This window comes from Bombus fervidus, chromosome 6, assembly GCF_041682495.2.
Source record: "Bombus fervidus isolate BK054 chromosome 6, iyBomFerv1, whole genome shotgun sequence".
NCBI lineage: Eukaryota > Metazoa > Arthropoda > Insecta > Hymenoptera > Apidae > Bombus > Bombus fervidus.
In genome coordinates this window covers 12,332,759-12,352,444 of record NC_091522.1, presented here as the reverse complement: position 1 = coordinate 12,352,444, position 19,686 = coordinate 12,332,759, and the positions used below count along the sequence as shown (strand labels likewise).

At 29.3% G+C, this 19,686-nt stretch overlaps 3 protein-coding genes across 7 annotated transcripts in view; all 3 read right to left on the bottom strand.

The window, feature by feature from the left end:
- LOC139988192 (uncharacterized) overlaps positions 1-7,625 on the bottom strand; it is a 37,000-nt gene extending 29,375 nt beyond the window's left edge. The window contains exons 1-5 of one of the 2 annotated variants that reach the window (XM_072005302.1): positions 6,992-7,625; positions 6,306-6,428; positions 3,751-5,688; positions 3,510-3,675; positions 3,271-3,333 (exon numbers count right to left, since the gene is read on the bottom strand). In XM_072005302.1, the coding sequence (XP_071861403.1) occupies positions 3,271-3,333; positions 3,510-3,675; positions 3,751-5,688; positions 6,306-6,428; positions 6,992-7,057 (2,356 nt within the window). In that variant the 5' untranslated portion in view covers positions 7,058-7,625. The remainder of the gene's footprint in view (positions 1-3,270; positions 3,334-3,509; positions 3,676-3,750; positions 5,689-6,305; positions 6,429-6,991) is intronic. The other variant, XM_072005303.1, reaches the window with a different exon arrangement.
- Positions 7,626-7,816: 191 nt separating this feature from the next.
- Positions 7,817-9,740, bottom strand: LOC139988195 (FGFR1 oncogene partner 2 homolog). Its single transcript, XM_072005307.1, has 4 exons — positions 9,547-9,740; positions 8,849-8,983; positions 8,415-8,666; positions 7,817-8,168 (listed from the first exon to the last, which is right to left on the bottom strand). Exons 2-4 carry the CDS (start codon positions 8,981-8,983, stop codon positions 7,941-7,943), a joined length of 615 nt encoding a protein of 204 aa, XP_071861408.1. The 5' UTR covers positions 9,547-9,740; the 3' UTR covers positions 7,817-7,940.
- A 484-nt stretch (positions 9,741-10,224) lies between these two features.
- Positions 10,225-19,233, bottom strand: Mfs9 (major facilitator superfamily transporter 9). Of its 4 annotated transcripts, none has more exons than XM_072005805.1 (10): positions 18,960-19,233; positions 14,864-14,922; positions 14,356-14,539; positions 13,416-13,649; positions 12,291-12,596; positions 11,862-11,985; positions 11,657-11,790; positions 11,282-11,424; positions 10,956-11,076; positions 10,225-10,758 (listed from the first exon to the last, which is right to left on the bottom strand). In XM_072005805.1, exons 2-10 carry the CDS (start codon positions 14,914-14,916, stop codon positions 10,588-10,590), a joined length of 1,470 nt encoding a protein of 489 aa, XP_071861906.1. In that variant the 5' UTR covers positions 14,917-14,922; positions 18,960-19,233; the 3' UTR covers positions 10,225-10,587. The 4 variants fall into 4 exon arrangements, with proteins under 4 accessions (XP_071861906.1, XP_071861905.1, XP_071861904.1 ...); XM_072005804.1 differs by lacking the exon at positions 18,960-19,233 and adding an exon at positions 16,098-16,547; XM_072005803.1 differs by lacking the exon at positions 18,960-19,233 and adding an exon at positions 15,882-16,045.
- Between the last annotated feature and the right edge of the window lie 453 nt (positions 19,234-19,686).

Here is a 19,686-nt window from a genome sequence, read left to right as displayed (position 1 = left end):
CCATTCGGTAATCTACCTTACCCTAACAAAGACATATATTTTTCGTATTTTTTTCTTTTTTCTTTCTTACGTTCCCGTTAAATTTTCGCTAAGACTATACTTTCTACACGTTCCCGGACACGTGTTTCATCGTTTGTCTCGTTTGATTCTTGAAATGGAAAAGAAAAAAGAAGAGAGCGAACGTCGCCGTGTGACTCTCTTCCAGACCACACGCATCTCTCCTTCGGTGCTCACGTCACCTTCATCGCTTCCAGAGAAGGGAAGAAAAGGCAGGGGACAAAGTGAAACGTAAACGAGAAAGTATCAACGTAAAGGTAATGGGTTTTAAATTCACGTACTGTCCACTTCTGAAATTAGATGAAACGAATAAGTGAGGAAGAAAAGAGAAATAGAGAAAGAAGGAAAGAAACAAAGAAGGAAAGATAAACAACGAAGTTGCGAAGAAATGCAAATGTTCCTTCGTGTTAATGAAAAATGAGGTTCTCAGATATGCTGATATACGTGGAGACGATGCTCGACATGGTCCCCAATGATTATGTGTAAGCGCTATGTAAAAGCGAGTTAACAGTCTGTATGTATATCTTGCACCTTTCGCAAGACTGGATAGTACCGGGCCCTTCTCCGTCAAAAGGTTGTCTTTGCAGCCGAACGATTGCTTTCATTTCGGTACAGTAAGTTCGAAGACGCGACGCCTCTTATATCTTCCTTTTAATAATTCACGATGTAATTATATCGTTTGAAACTTTGTGTCTACGTGAAAAGTCAATAAACTTTATTTCTGCTTCCTCGATACCGACCCGTATGAAAACGCGTTCGTCCAAGTGACTAAAACAATCAAGAAACTTAGTTTCACGTTACATAATAGTCCTTCCTTAGAATTCACGTTTCCATCGGTGAAATTCAAATTTGTATCTTTCAACTTGTAAAAATAAATGGACATAATTGTTAAAATTATCAGTCAATACGCGAGTGGTGTCGAGCAAAGGAGAAATACGATACCGATATAAAATCTTTTTGTAAAGCTTCAACAATTTTGTGAAACGCGCCAATATAGAGGAACAATATAGTCAAAAATCATTCGTTAATGTGATCGGCAACAAAGACAGCCAGAAAATTGTATTCGTAACAACAACTATCGCTAGAAACTAAATTAAATACTTCGCTACTAATGTCTCTCCTGCCTAAGATTGATATAGAAGTATCGGAGAAATTAATCCAACACACCGTTTTTCTCCCCCTTTTATCATTGGGAATCACTACGTACACAATGAAGCTTAAATGGGAGTTGACGGATATATGTACAGAGATGATTATATTAAAGCTTCACCGATATTCGATAACCAACAACCAATTTTCTGAGTATTTCTAATCACAATACAGGCCGATTGATACAGCTTAGATATTAAGAAAGTTAGACCTTCAGACAGCAAAAATGTTGCACCTAAGTTTCGTTATCTCATCATACCGTCATCCCTACGTGTTGGACACTATATAGATTCACATTTTCTTTTTTCCCCCCCCTTTTTTTTTCTAATACGGAGTACTCTTGCTCGTCGTTGTGCGAATACCTGTTTTATAATTTCATAGGAATACGGAAATAATCGTCGTTCAAGCATCTCAAGAACGTAGAACGGAACGACGTTCGATGCTTTCGTGGAGCTCGAACTTGCGCGATTATATCGCGGCTTAAATTATAATAAAACGAATTCGTACGAAATTGTACGTACGCACGTTGGAACGTTAAAATATCCTGAGCTTAACAAATCATCAGTATGAAAGAGATTACTCAATATTGAGTAGAGGAAATGCTGAACTTTGCAAGTCGGCCGTTATAGAGCTAATTAACTTGCCTAGAACGTACATGTAGTAAGTATGTAGGAATAGTTTTGTGTCTCACGTATGCACGTTAAAAATTCTCTATATACCTTATACAAGTTGTACGTATACTTGCACATAGGTATGTGCACGTACACACATAGACATGTATACCTATAGGTATACGTACATATATAATATTCCACGTATATGTGTGTAATTATATACACGAATATTTTGTATTTTATTTTACACGTAACTGTGACTATGTGCTGTGCGTAAATGTTACGCCAGAGCACTCTTTTGTGTATGCGTGTAGCGAGTATGCGTTAGAAAAGTCCTCTCTTTTAACAAAGATTTATGTGTAGTATAATGGACATCATTTGCGTTGTATATATATCTATTATATATATATCTATATACCGAATCAGATCAAAGGCTACACATATTTCACAGATTGAGAAAAGCTCACCCGATCTGAAATTTAAGTTGCCGCATCGCATTTTCAGTTTTTCGAAATATTCGAAGTTTTCGAGATGTATTTTGACTACCTGATATACATCTTGGGTCACACATTTAAGGAAGGCCACATTGAACTAGTCTAAGAAATTACTGCCTAGCACTCTGAACAAATATATTGATAAAATTTAGCCTATATTATCTAGCCTATGACACATACGCAAACGAGTAATAGTCGGAGATTCTGGCGAACGTTCCTTTTTTCTCTTTTTCTTTTTCTCTTTTTTTTGTATTTCTTTTAGTACGTCTGAGCAATCTTGTTCTCCGTTTTTCCTTTCTACGAGTATCGGATCCTCAATAAATTTGAAATGATTATCTTTGGCAATGTGAAATACGCAAGACAACATACCCAAAGATAAAAATATCGACGTTCGTAAGTTTTCTTTTCGTTAGTACATTAGCAAAGAACAAGCAAAATCACTTGAAAGTGCGACATATGTACGATAGATAACTGGATCACAAGTATTGTATACCGAGAACTGACACTCTCAAGACTGTAGGATAAAAATATGTACAGTAGAAAACTATGGAGTTCCTATAATATTAACTTGTAAAAAGTAGACACGCATACGATTTTCCTATTTCGACGCAAGTACGCGTACTTTTCCGTATGATGCTTTGAAAATTTCGCAATTAGTGGGCGGCATTTTTTTGTCTCAGCGATAAAATTATGATAAACGCCAGCAAAAGCTTTTCATTAACGTAATGCAGAATACGTAAGTAAAAAGCTGCTGGACTGGATCTATGTTTTGTCGCACAAAATGGAAAAGCGGCTTTCAAAATCTTGCTAGGTACAGTTTGAATAATCGCCAACGTCACCTGCTATCTGACTTTCATTGCGTTTTATCACAAGAACTGGATCTTTAGAAGTTTCCACGACTTTCTTTTCTATATCCAAATCATATAATAGTGTAGCTTGTAATGCGTTATACATACCAGTTCTTGCATATCGAGATGCCTTCGTCAATTCGTAGACACTGGCTGCCAATGTTAATATATCTGTAAACATAAATCAATGGTTTAAATATAAAAGTTTTCTCTATTATTACTTTAGTAACAAGAATATTCAATGTTTAGAAGCTTTAAAAATGATTTAAAATGTAATGGGTTACAATTCCATGGGACTGTAACTAGATCTATAGTTGAATATGCAATTGAATGTGCTATAAACATACCATTATCGTTGTATACAAGAATGCACGGTGGGTTCTCTTTCTGGCGTTTAGTAGCATTTGCGATTTCTCGTTTGCGACATTCTTGGACAAATTTTATTGCTTCTAACCAATACTCCATAGCTTTATGTACGCGTTGATTCATCGTGGTCCCTCGCAAACGTTCCATCTGTTTAAGGAGTATATTACCGTATATTACTTAATACATTTTTATCACTAAGAAAGTAAAAAAATTTATAATTACCTTTGCAATCAAAGTTATGACGCGTGCATGCTCCCTCAAATAATCAATGATTAAACGATCGACACGTGATGGATTTCCTTGAAGGCGAGGAATAGGTATATTATTTGCACTTGTCACTCTCTTGCCAGGAAAATGAGCAGCTAACCCAGCTTCACATTTCTTTCGTTCTTTCTCTAATTGTTTAAATTGTTCGTAAGTTTGCTCTAGTCTGAAGTGCAATATGCTTGAAGGTGCTGTACGTCTAGCTGCTCCACTTCCATTTCTAAGGCTCAGGCCTCCACCATAGAGTACAGAAAATAGACGTGGAACTGGAAGTGGTACGGGAACTGGCATTACTGGTGGGAATACACCAGATCTTACTGTACCAGGATTTGGTACTATTCCTGAATTAAAGAGGACATCAGCAGATGGAATACCAGGACTATTTTGTATTCTTGGCATGTGATGTCGTTGTTTCATGAGATAATTAAAAGTATCTTTGTTCACTGAAGACCCTGCGATTTGATTAGTCAAATGACTTACTGAAGGAAAAGCTATTTCTTTGGTAAGATCAAATCCTTCCATCTTATACGTATTAGTGTTATTAGGCTGCTTCAAGTCCTGATAAGATGTGGAACTTTGTGGTAACATTTTTAAAGTCTCGCCGTTATTGGCAGTGTAATGTTGATAATTGTGATATCCATATTTTGCAATTGACTGGTGGGTGTTACGCGAACTTAGATTTTTTGGAAATCCAATTGGTGAATATGTTTTAGATTCAATAGTCTTTGATTTTGGACTGATAATTTTCAGTAAATTATTATCAATTCTATAATCATTATTAGTAAGACAATTTTCGTTTGTGTCTAAATTATTGATCGATGATGTGGTAAAGTCGCTTACACTTGGATAATAGTCGATTAGTTGTTTAAATTCTTGGTCCACAGCTTGATTTAACTTGTAGCTACGAGCTTGTTGTTGCAAAAATTGAAGTTGCTCATTTGGTATGGAGATATTTGCCATGCTTAATCTACTTGAGTCATGTAAATCCTTATAATCATTAGCATTACTCCGTTGTATATTATTCCCAAAACAATTATGCAAATTTGTATCAGCTGGAGAAAAATGTTGTAATGGAGAATTTGAAAGAAAGCCAGAATCAATACTCAAATCAGTCATTGCTGAACTTGGTCTATAACTTTGATTATTGGCAGTCATGCTGTATAATTCATGCATAGAAGGTGTTGGATTATTATATGTATTAGCAGTTCCATTCTGTCCAATATTATTATGATATTCTAATTCATTCAAAGTAATTGGATCAGGTGAATCTAGTGCCAATGTTAGAGCCATGTTCAAATTAAGATCTGGGTTTGTGCAATTTTGTATTCGTTGGTAATTTCCAAATAGATCCGATGTGCATCCTGGTGTTGACAAATTTTCTGTCCAGTTAGACTGTTTACTTGTGTTTGTCTCATTTGTAGTTGTTAATAAATCATTGCATAAAGGCATAGTATTTCCACTAACACAGCAATTTTCACTATTTGGACGTAATACATATGATTGTGAATCAGATGGATACGTATTAGGATATGCACCAATCCCATTGTTATATAAATTTCCTTGATCTGATACTTGTCCTACACATGTATTGAGACTCAATGTTTTGAGTTCTCCACAGAGATTGTTATAATTACATTCAGGTTTAATATTATTAGAAACATTATTCTGCAATTTGTTAAATGTTGAATGCATGTTGAAACGATCCATAGTAAAATTAGGATCTGTACTATTTTCCATAATACAGGATTGAGTATCTGAATAATATTGAATATTGCCATTATAACTAATATTGTGAGCGTTGTCACCAACAATTGAATCATCATCAAGAATTTTTGACACTAAATCATTGACCATAGGATTGTTTAAATCCTGACTATCTTCATCTTCTACATTCATCTATATAAGTAAATAATTAAAAAAGATTAAATTAGTATTATAATATGATCATTTTCATTGTTTTCAAAGAATCTTCAAGTAATGTATTTAACATCTATATTTAATCACAGATAATACTAAAATATATAAATTATATAAAATATTTTGTCATAGACATATATAATATATAGGTAAGAATAAATATGTAAGTTCAACTTTTATATTTAATTTAAATAGAATAAAATGAAATTTCCTTTCTGTATACATATAGGTTATTCTAAGTAAAATATGTCACATGTGATAAGTAAAAATATTTAATTTAAAAACTGAACAAGTCCTTAATATTATACAAAAGTAATATATTATTTTCAAATACTTGTATTTGAACATATAAATATATCACTTTATGAGAAAGACATATAATGCATTATAGAGTAATATAATATAAATATTTAAAACGAAGTAATATACAGCTCACTAAAATATATACATATACAGAATATTTTACAATATTTCAAACGTGATGTAAGTTACATGTTTATTTCTTTTAATTTAAAACAACCTTTTTATATAACTCTATCAAATATAAAAAAGTAATTTTTACATATAAGATCAGTTACTATTTTTAAGTTCCTTACATTTTTTTGTGTATTACATTCCATTAAGTCGTAGTTCCAATAATTATATTCTGTATTACATCTGTCAGCTGGATAACTGTTTCGTGGTTCCAACATGTTGATATTGCGGTCAACCACATTATTCTATAAAAAAAAAGTAGTTGCATGTGACTCAAGACAGTTTAAACCCTTTATTATATTTTAATAATATGAGACTATTAGTAGTTACATGAATCTTTATTTCTGTTTCTACAATCTCATAATTATTAAGTATTATAATATAGACTAGTGTGTTAAAAGACAGTTATTAAAATACATTAACATGATTCTATACATGAAAACCATTATTACGACACTAACTTTAAATTCATCAGAATAAATTTACCCTTTCATTTATGACTTCATCTCAGAAGCAACAATTTTAAATTAAAATCTATTATAAGCATAATTACGTATCGTATACATCGACAACGAACTAAAATCGAATCGTCTTTATCACAATTAAATTATTAAATGATTATAATCAAAATCATAATCTTCATATCGCATATTAAACGTTTCCTTCTCTCATCGATCTAAATGAGATTTTTTAAACAACAAAATTACGCCTTTTTGGACGTTATGTTGGAATTATTACTTTATACTTTGCAGTAAAGGAAAATGAACGTCACTTTTTCAGAAATGAAGTCGGAGTCGTAGTTGCTTACCTTGCTAACAGTAAAACCATTGTTGCTGATAATTGCAGCCAAATTGTGCACTTCGGACAGAGCCATTTGTTAAAGATCACTGAAAATCACCACTCCTCCTTGCCATCACCCTTTCACTTGTGCGGCTGCCTTCCAGCAGTTGCACACCCACACCAACCTATGCTTTCTTTAAACGTAGCTGGCTAGCATCTCACAAACTCACAATGCACATTAACGACAGTACTATGAGAGAACAGAACACGAACAGAATATAGATGAAACTATGGTTATATAGTTATTATATATATACGCTACATATACGCATATAACCACATATGATAGTATGATAGATAGTCAAGTGTGTTAAATAAGAATATTAAATACCGTGCACCAATGTACGATATTTTTAATTCAAGTTTATTAAGTTTTTACATTATGTATACTCTAGTAGTTAATAAAACGCAAATTCCCGAAATGTTCCAGAAATCTAGCAGAGGAAAGATATCTTTCCCCTAGGAAAGTGTACCTGTTATTACTAAACTTCCTGCGCGCGTGCGCAAATGAGGAAGTATTCGAATGTTGCAATTATAGTCATATAAAATATAAACGGTCTTATACGACTGTGGTCACACGATCATAATTGTAATACTCTAAATCATAAAATACAAATATATTTTTTGATGTAAAAGTGCAACTGTTTTATTAATGAGGAAAGGCAATTTAAATAAGGAGTTTAACAAATCATGATATAAAAAATAATTTGACAATTTTATATTAAATGAAACAATATTCAAAACTATATTTTTGTAAAATTCATTGAAACAATTTAATGTATTCAAATTGTACCTTTTTTTATATGCGCATTTTATTATATATAAGTAATACATCTTTTTTCTAATATTAATTATATTATAAAATATGAAATAAATAAAATACGAAATTCATATAAGAGAAATATAAATTGTAATTTTTAGCATACTACTGGATCAGTTTGTACAGTCTTACTATCTACTTCAGTTTCCTTATTTAAGGTGCAATACTTATTTGCAATATTAACTATTTCTCGCAAGGTAGTATTTTCTTCTTTTAAAGTACTATATACCTCTTTTTCTCTCATTTCATTTTCTTCGTCCACAGCAACTGCAGTTTTCATTACTGCTGCCATTTCATTAATCTTTTCTGCTTGATTAGTAATTATCTGTAATTTCATAGAAGAATCATTCATAAGTATTAATAAACTACATAAAAAAAATTTTAATAGAATTAATGAACTTGAATTTCATACATTTAATATGATGACTTTTGATCAGTAATAATTAATTTTAATTATTAAACATTAAAATTTTAACATATTGTATATAATAAAAAGCATTCATTTTGGTACAATAATGTAATACATAATTATATGTATAATTAAAAATATATGTATAATGTTTATACTTACATTAGCATATTTTGCATTATGTAATGTAGAAAGATCTGTTTTGCAGAGACGCAATAAAGATGCTGTCTGTTGCCTGTATTTAGACATAATTAATTCAAGAGCATGGTGATGGTCTTCTAATGCCTTTTTCAATTCCTTATTTTCAGCTTGTAATTCTTGCAAGTGCTTGATCTCTCTTTGTATTCCTGAGATTAACTGTATATGTGGCCTCTGTTTTGCCTCAGTGTTAAGAATCTCTACTTCTTCTTGATACTATAAATGCATTAAAAAAAAGTATAAAAGATGAACTTTATACAGTTTTATAATAAAGAATTGTGTTTAAAATCTAAAAGAATAAGTTTTCACTTTATTATACTTTAATATCCTTTACTTTACTTATGTATATCTGTGAATTTTTTGATTAAATTGTTATATTATATAAATAAATTGTTTACCTGCTTCATATTAGCAATTTGACCACAAACTGATTCTATTTCACTTATTAAATTATCTGCTGTATTTTCGTGATCTGATATTCTAATCACTAATTTTTTAGCATCCAATATGATTTGTTGAAAAGTTAATGACATCTGTGAATATATGTAAGCACATATAAATATAAGCTCTTAACAAATTAGTTACCAAAAAATTATATTGTTTTATTAAATATTTATTAAATATTATCAAACTATTAAGATATATATATTCATTTTTTTGTATATATTCTTCACATATTTTCTTTTTATGTATTCTATATATATTTATAACAAAATATGTTTATTGAAGTTAATATTTATCTATATTACCATGTTATAGATTGTTATTGATCAATTCAAATTATTTATAAAAGGGTTTATATTTTTGCTTAATATTTTATATAAATATAACATTAAAATAATTTCGTAGTAGTATAATTTTCGTTAAGAATTAATATGCTTGTACATAACCTATATGCAATGCTATAATGGTCTATTTAAATGGCTTTAATATCATACCTATTAGTTTTAATGAGCACAGCGTCTTATAAACATATTTGTAAACATTTTTGTAAAAAAGATGGTTAAAACTCGACTACTATAAAATAGGTTATACTTACATCCAAGCTAAGATATACATTTTATGATAATTTAAAAAAATATATTTTTTCAATTACCTCTTAACGATAAAAATTTTTATACTACAAATTTTAAAGGAATTTATTTATTAATTCATCCAGTTTTAATTGTGTAGTGGATGAATAAAATCAACGTCACATGAAAATATCTTGTTCCTTATTCCTCAGTTGTATGGCAGGTTTGTTTATTTTCTATCACTTCCGTAAGATCATTGGTCTACCAATCATTGACTGACCGTGCAAATTGTTACATGTCATAATTTCTTACATATACAGTTAACGATATATAACGGCATATAAGCTAGTATAAGTTATAAGTTTTTGTTTTCCATAATTGTTTCTTTTTTTTAAGAATTTGTATCGATCATAATGATTTTTTTAATGAAATGCATAAGTAACGTATTAGGTAAATTTTTTTGTTAAAAATCTGCTACAAACAGGGTAAGAAAGATTTGCATAATTTACATATCAACATTTTTTGTTTGTTTTTTATTTCTATGCAACTAACTGTTATAAATTATTAGTTATATATTATCTAGATTATAATGTAATCACTATTTTACATCATTTTTTACGAAGATTATTATCCATTGTTAATAGTTATTTATTTTCGTAAAATAAAATATTTAATTAGAAATTCTTTATATAAATTTTTTCTTTTTAAAATGTACATACAATAACTTGTACATAAATAAATTTTTTTAATCATTTAAATGGTTTGATAACAATCATTTTATTTAAATACTACAAACATAGAACCACATTTCATTTAAATATACATTTATATTTTTGTTGGTAATTATCAAATATTAAAGAATATTGTTTTATGTGTCATGATATAAATACTGTTATTCTAAACTATTCATACATATATATAAAAAGAATTTTATAAAATTTTGCTCATCCATAAAGAACTGTTTAAATCAAAAAGTAGAAAAAAGTTATTCACGTGTATTATATTAATGTATACTCAATAAAAATAATCACAACTACTTTAGCTTCGAGTCAAACATTCATGTATATTATATACATATATTATAAATACTGATGTAACTGTCAGTAAATTTAATTTGTTTCATACTACAAATTATCTATTTCCATTGCTGGATTATCATAAGACCTCTTTGATTCTTCATCACTTCTTTCTGCCCAACTTTGTTTTTCACCAGATGCGTATAAACCATATATCACAGCTCCTATCAAATAAACTGCACCAGCAATAATGAAAACTATCCTCCATTCTGCGGCACTCTATGAAATATGTTCCAATCTCATTAGTTTTTTGAACATCCGTTAATTACTAATTAATAATTATTAATTGATTTTATAGTGTTATAACTAATCGTAAGTATGATTTAACACAAAGTTATAGAATTTGTAAATGCCAATATAATCAAATATTCTTTTAATGTTTAGGTAAAAATAAATATATTATAATTTAAACCTACTTTATTTTGGACAATATATCCAGTAATAATAGGACTGACAACTCCAGGTAAGGTAGCAACAGTATTTCCTATTCCCATAAGCACACTGGCATGCTTAGGAGCAATATCCAAATGATTTACTCTATAAAAAATATTTATATAATGTAATAATACATTTTATAGAGTTAAATATAGAGTTAATGTATTTATAAAATGAAATATGTAATTAATGAATTTCTAAAATAAAATCACAACTTATATTCAGTTTTCCTGGCACATATATGTATCGTATTATATGTATATACTATATCGTATTTTATATTCGGAATTCGAAAAAAAAAAATTACCCAAAACCGGACCAAGCAAAGCCACCAAGGCCAACTGCTATTGTGATACAAATAACCACCCCCGTTGGCGTTAAGATAAAACCTGTACAAGTCATGAATATCGTTTGAAATACAAAAGCTCCGCAATTAAATAACTTACGCACCTGGAATAAAATAAATACTTTGATTGTAAGATTTTTTTTATATTTCATACTTGTATTACGTGACACTTGAAAAAGTACTCGAAAACAATATATTAAAATTAATAAAATATAAATAGTGTGTTAATTAAATATCTTATTTTGAAATGTTTTTAGGGGAAAGGGGGGACTGGAAACAAGATAAAAAATAAATGTGTTTGAAATAAAAATTATTTATAAATATTTAATAACAGACCTGCGTAGTCGACAGGATTTTCTCTGTTCTCAGATAATCTGCTAAGTGTCCAGAAAATTGAACAACAAGAGTCATAGCTAGATACGGTAGTGCAGATAAATATCCAGTTTTATCCAATTTGAAATCCAGTACATCTAAAAGTAAATTATATTTAGGACAGAGTATATAATTTATATTCATTAAATAAACGTTCAATTGATCGAACCATTCATAAATGTCGGTAACTGAGTAAGCATGGTGTAAAAACCCCAATTTTCGCTAAAATGAGCTGCAACAATTGCCCAAACTGGTGGAGATGTGAGCATAGCTTTCCATGGATGTGTAATTTTCTATATAAAATGAAATAATTAAAAGAATTCTATAAATAAAATGTAGAAATATAATATTATGTATATATTAATAATAATGTTACATAATAATTTAGCGAAGCAAATTAATTAAAAAAAAGTTCTCGATAAAAGATTATTGACGATACGAAAATTATTGAAAATAGAGTGGTACAAAATGATAATTTACTAACTTAATTTCTGAAAGTGAATTATCTAATTATTCAGATTTTTTAATCTTTTGAGGAAGCGTAAAAAAGCATAAAAACTGTTCTGTTATATCCTGTTATTTCTTAACACAATCTTACCTCTTCTTTATTCATATTTCCAAGGCTACTTTTAATATATTCAAGTTCAGCTTCAGAAATAGATGTATCGTCCTCCGGTTTATCCTTCACGATTATCCACCAGTAAAAAAACCAAACAAGACCAGCTGCTCCAAAAACGTAAAAAACAGAAGCCCAGCCAAGGTATTCAGCCATTAAACCGGCAACCGGCATAGCAAATACAGTTCCAAAGAAACTTCCGGAGAATGCAAGAGTCGCTAATTTTGATCTTTCCAATGGAGGTGCCCACTGTGCCCATATTGCATGTATACAAGGATATGTTACACCCTAAATTCAAAAGATTAGAAATTATTCGAGCAATCAAAACCTGCAAGATAAAAAAAGATTTACTTCATTGAAAAATAGTTATTCCGAAAGTTTATTGTTATTTTGTCGTATTTTTACTCTTTGTTAAAACAGAACAAAAGATACGAGTAATAAATAATGTGCATAAATGAATGTATGATAATGTATTTTGTACACATCTATGATAGTAAATCTGAATACGTATAACGTATGTGTAAAAATATTTGCTTTGTATACAGGGTGAGTCACGAGAAACCGGATTTCTGTATTTATCCGTTACTTGTCTCGACTAACCCTGCATGTTGGGTGTGTTTTCTACTTGACATTTTATCTGCAAAATATACTTATTATGTCTCACTTTTTATCTTTAATATAAAATATGAGATTATTAGGAACTTAAAATAGGATAAGAAATATGTTTTGGAAGATGTTAAACGGGTTATGTGACATTTTTATAAGTCAATATATATTTCCAACATTCCAGTATTATCTTATTTCTTTTTCTCTCCAATGAATGGGGTAAAAGGCTGCTAGTGCAAAATAAAAGATATTATTCTAAGAACAGGAGTGAATGATTAATAAATGAAGTCATTCTTAAGAACAGATCATTATTTTTCAGGATCAATATATGTTAAGCTAAAGTTAAGATTTAAATAACAATTTTAAAAAATGTTAATTAATACACAATTGAACGTATACATATATTATTATGCGTACATATTATTAAAAAGCAATAAACAAAATTTATCCAGATAAAAGGAATTTATTTATACTTAATATCATAATTTTAATATCGCTTACCTCGCAAATTCCTTCCACTATTCGCAAAGCAACCAAAATGTAAACGCTCATTCTGGCTAAGGGTGGTGTGATAATTGTAAGAAAAGCTGTAGTGGCGATTCCAAGACCGAAAACTCTTTTTCCGCCAATACGTGCACCAAGCCATCCTCCCAGTAATTGAGTACTTATGTATCCGTAGAAAAAGGAACTTAAAACTAGTCCTTGTGTTTTCGAATCCCAGTCGAATTCTTGTTCCTGTAAATAATACTCTGAATACATTTAAAAGTGATCAAAGTTAATGTATGATTCGCTTGTCTGGTGTAATAGTATATTTTTTTAAGCTTCTAAATATCAAACAGTAAATAGTCACTGTTTTATTTTATTTATTTTTTATAGATACTAATAGTTATTAACATGTTGAACTTTTCGCTTGGTTTCAGTTTATTTTTAATTAAAGGAAAAAATACGAGTTTAATAATAAACCTATACAAATCAAAATAAATTTCTATATTAACGTAGCGTTGAACGAAGATCTTAAATGCACGAGTTTCTGAGTACGCATTATATAAAAAGGAGCAATAAAACAGAATTCTATATTTACAAATCCTCTTTGATATACCTATTATGATAAAGATAATGCGTGTATGATCATATCAGATAATTATTTCACAACTGATAAAAAATATTCTCCGTACTAATCTTACGCATTAATATATCATCACTAAAGTCATATTGTAAATCTATTAATATAACTTATCGCAACTATTGTTTCATTTGAATGTCGTGCTATTTATCGACAAATCTTTACTGATATTTTTTTTATTTACATAATATTCGCATATGTACACCTACATTTAAGTATGCAAATTAAAAACGAAATTAAATATTCTAAAAATGAACAGAATTAGAATTAATGACTTAGAATTTAATTCTAGTATATCATAATTAATATATCACTTACAAAATATTCGGTTCCATTTTTATCGATTTTTTGAACCTTCGCAGTCATTGCGACAATGGCCACGCTTAAATTTACACGAAGGATGTAGGACGTAAAAAATCCAAAGAATGCTAATACTCCGACTACGTATCGTCTTTTTTTCCAAAACTTCCAGGATGGTATGAGTTCATCTTCGTATTTAACGCTAAAAAATTGCCAGTGTTATAAATTCTAACATTTTGCATTTCGAAAGTACAATTTCTATAATTCCTTAAACAGTTAACGATCTTTAAACAATGACATAGTTCAGATCGATTACGCTATTCGAAAAAAATGCCCCTATATATGTGTGAATGCACTTAAGTCTTATATTACACACATAGTAAGCGAAAACTAAGGAGATGATTTTGCAAAATTGTTAGTAATCCCATGAGAAATGAATAAACGTAATGTTCAGTGTAAAAATATGCGTAAAAAGTCATCAATTATGATGGAATGGAGCAATCAGATGGAAAGCTGCAATACTCACGTTCCGTATTCTGTATCCTTGACAGACTCAACCGAGGATTTCTTTCTCTCCATCGTTTCCTGAAAGGTTACCGATTTCAAATGCAATTTATTGTCAGAGAAGCTTGTTTTACAGAACTATAAAACAATTATACAACGTATCTCTCTTTACATATTTACAATGAGATAATTTTTCCAACAAAGATAATTAATACTTTAATGACATTTTTTAAGTGTTCATTATAACTTCTTACTGTTACTTCTTTCAAACTATGTAGATATTATTGAAAATTTAAATTAATTATTTCTGATACTGAAACACGCAACATAATAAACTATTGGTATACTCGAGAAATATCTGCAAAATAATAGGATTAAACATAAGATTAAAAAATACTTTAGAACATTATAAGTTATAGATTATAAGTTTGCTTGAAAATTATTTTTAATTTAAGAATGGCACAAGTTATGTAAATTTTTCAACTAACTATCTACCTAGCTTCTTGTGAATTATATTAATTTGGAATGAATGATGTACGAAAAATAATAAATATAACATCATAAAACAATCTTTTAAAAGGAGATTTAACTTAAAATAATTTCTAGCATATTATGAACATGATCATCAGTTTTAAAAAAGTAAGTTTTACGATGTGCTACAACTAGAATAATACATGCAATTATATAAACAAATATACATAAGTACCAATATCGAGGAAGAATTTCGCTAATAGCAGTGACCTAGTAATATTTCGAAAGTAGAAAGTTCCGTATCTTAGCAGACAGTTATATACATTATAAATATATACACACAGAACAATACAAGCCAACTTATGCTGTTTCGACAGAAATGTAACAAAGCGACGATATTCAAATCTTTAATGAAATAGTGATTTCAAAGTTATTTTTTCTTTCCATTCTACAGAAGGTAACACAGGCTACGTTGCAACCTTCCAGTGCAGTGCACTTTAATATACCGCGATTAAAGATATTTTCCAACTCTCTTGTACAATTCAACTAATTGTTGTGTATTACGATACCTTATCCGAATATAAAATTAATCTTTCAAGTACACCAGTATCCATAGGCATTCTATTGACATATTCTCGAGGCATTTCGCCGTATGTATCGCGACAACCTGTTACGCAAAGCAACAGTTGTGACACACGTGCACCTCTTGCTCACGTTTAATGGTGTTAGTTTAATGTTTCGATCATATTCACGATAAAAATATATGGTTTTTTTTTATTACCAACCTGCATACTCACAATTCAACTGAAGCCACTTCCTGTTCTGTTATTTAACAAAAACAGATCCATCGAGATCTGCCGATAACAAAGAATAGCTTGAGAATTGTTCCAGATGATATTTATAGTAACTGTGTTCCACACATATCGCGATTTTTTAAGAAACTTAAAGGTGATCAATAGAACTTGTTTTGTTTTTATTACGATTAATATATTTTTAGAATCGACTATAACATACTTTAGTGTCACTGTGATTTTAGTATCTTGATCTAAGTTCAATCAATTTACTAATTTTTACTCGTTATTCACGCACAACAGATGTCTTTGTCTCGCACTAAAATACGCGAGTTATCCATAAACGGTAAAGACTTTTAATCCTAGCGGTGTCAATGAGGTGTGCTCGCGATCGTGTCTGAAATGATTATCATGATCCGAACGATAGGACTACTCTTTCAACTGAACGTTTGGAGATTATTGATCGCATGTCGCGTCACTTTCATTTTGTACGTTCTGCTTCAAAGTTTTATGGAACCGCTGCATATGCGTTCAGATAAAATTCGATAAAGAAAGAACAATTGAACGTGCACGTAAAAGAATGATTTATCTATTATTCGAAAGTTTAATCGTCCGTAACACCGAATATAGATAGCTTCTATTCGATTCGTTTGTCTAATGAATTTTTGTTGCGTTATTCAGAAAGTGCGTAACAAAATTTAAGAAAAATTTAAGAGCGATGTATTTTTGTGGAATCAATGTTCATTAAATAACACGTACCGTTGCTTTCGAGGATTTTTTGCGATTTGTCGGACAGCTTCGTAATCGCTTGTCCGATAAACTTCTTTTTTTTTTCATGTATTTCTTTCAACCTTAGTTCGAATGAATTCGATTGAATCTACTAATTTTGGAATAAGGCATATGTATAACTCGAGTATTAAACTCACTACCTACGTCTTACTATACATCTTATTATATATCTTCCATCGGTATTATATCTATTAAACTGAAAGTGACAAGAATTCACACTTGTTAACTTCTGGATCAAGTGAAAGTAAAGAGCTGTAAGTTTAGAAATGCTGCGGTTGTGGATCACATAGTAGTTGCATATTGGATCGCGCATACTGGATCATAGATTCGATTTACAGGATATTCCTCTTGTGCAATTGGAACTAATTGTAAGTAGTCAAACCTATTGAGAACGCCTGCTTTTGCATACATTTACATGTTTACATTAATCTCGTATTACGTTCGCCATAGTTTTTGCTATATATCAGATCTGATTGCTCTTCAGATTAGTTGATTTGTTAAGCTACTTATTGTACAATTGAAATATAGACGAATGAAAGGAATGGAATTTTTGTTTCAAGTTTGTTACGTATTTTATTATAAACTACTTAAAGTTTAATTTGTTATTTCGCAATGCACATCTTTACAGTTATTTAATTTTATTTTGCATTAAATTTAGGTAATTTCGCTATACAGCAAAAAACAGACAAGAACAAATTTTGAAGAAAGTTTTAAGGATTTATAACGAAAAATATATATACAAATGTAAATATAAAAGTGACGAAAAGAAATCAATTATACCCATTGCATTACATTAGAATCCTATTTGAATACTAGAGTTCATTACACGATGATTACTGCAATTATATAATATAATTGTGTCCTCCGAGCAATTTATCTCGTAATATCCTCAACATCGCGAAAAATAGAAGAACAAAGAACTTCATGAATTATGAACTATAATGAGTCATGCTGCACGTATTTCCAAGTCGAGTTGCCATACAAAAGTACTATACAAATGATTATGTACCGTGGTATACCTAATAACTGATCATTGTTAGATTATTCATTTACAGATGCAAATTTTCATATCGTTGTTACTGATAAATTATGAATGGTACGAATAACATGATCTTTTTAAAGCACTGTTTCAAAAAAAATAACGTATGTATTTCTCTAAATAAATAAGATAACAATATATAAGGCAATGAAAATTTTTGAAGCATATTGTGCAATAATGTATCAGAAGCATAATATTTATTAATAATTTTAATATAGTAATGTACGACTGTAATTTTTATTATTGCGTAAGAGAACTAGATACGATTCATGATTTTTCAAAACAAAATTTGTTATATTTATTTGGGAAATAATTATTCATACAAAGATTTATATACGTGTAAGATATGTTACAATACCTGTAGAAAGTCTCAAGGAAATCCAGTTTACGAAAGGTAACAACACTACGATAGACTTTATTATTAAAAAAAAAAAACCATCGTGGTATTTGATCAAAGGCATTTGATCTAAAACCGGATATATCGATCTTAACGGAATAAAATTTATGCACAAAATTTAATTCGTTAGTCATACTTAAAGACTTATTTGTGGTTTGTGTAATTTATTGGACTTCATAATATATTAATTTTAATTTAGAGTAATATATAAATAAATAATTTTATTTAATATTTCTTCACTACTCCTTAGTTATTGAAATAAAAAAAATTTATGATAACCTTTTAAATATGCTGCATTAGATTTGTAAGTAACTATACATGTTTAAACTATAAAGAACTCTTCTTAAAGGTCAATTTAATTTGACCTACTTTTACAACTAGAAAATCTTAAATAAATACAATTGATTCGTGTTATCGAATTTCAGATTCTAATTTACAGAAAGTTATGTGTAATATCAGAGATTTCCTCTTCTGGTAATATGTATTTTAAAAATTGTACGTAACAATAATTACTTCAACATTTTGAAATTAATATTCACATCGTTACATATTTATATTAGTATTATAATTATCTTATAATAATAAAATTAAAAATTTATTATCTTATGTTCTATCTTTATTATTTACTTACAATTTTTAATCCTTGCAATCAAATCCATCAATGTCACAAAAGCTTTAGTTACCACTTATTCACAAATTTACAGCCGAAAAGTAAAGAAACTAGATTACTATATAATACTATTGTCACAAAAAAATACGAAATATGTTTATTACATTACTCAAAGGCCAATAGGAAAACCTGTAAAAGTTGCACGTTAAATAGCACTGATCGAAATAAACAGAAACGTTAAGTGGGTAAGTAGTCAACTGTACAGGTAGAAGTTGATCATACAAGAGACTGGAAATTTGATCTGTCATGCACCAATCAGAGTATTCCATTGCACTTGTGATAGTCCGAATATTATGCAATGTCGATGCGTGTAATAATTCGTAAATATTTCCGGTTGATTGTATTATCGTCGTTGACATTCGATATCTTGTATTATTTCACAAATGTAAAATATTTCGTACAAATACATTACTTTACTTACTAACTACCGTGTTATACAAGGATACGTGCGTATATTTATACTTTTCATTATATCTTTATAAAATTATCGATGCTTTATAATTTATATTAAATAAACAGTGAAAGTTTATTATAATAATATGGATAAGTAAAAATAATTTCAATGAGACCGTGTTTAAATAAATTTTTATAAAAAAGATCTCAGATATTGATAACATTTTCATTATGCTGTATTAAAGAATATAAATCGATGGAAAAATTTTTAGTTAATGAAAGATAAAATTTATCT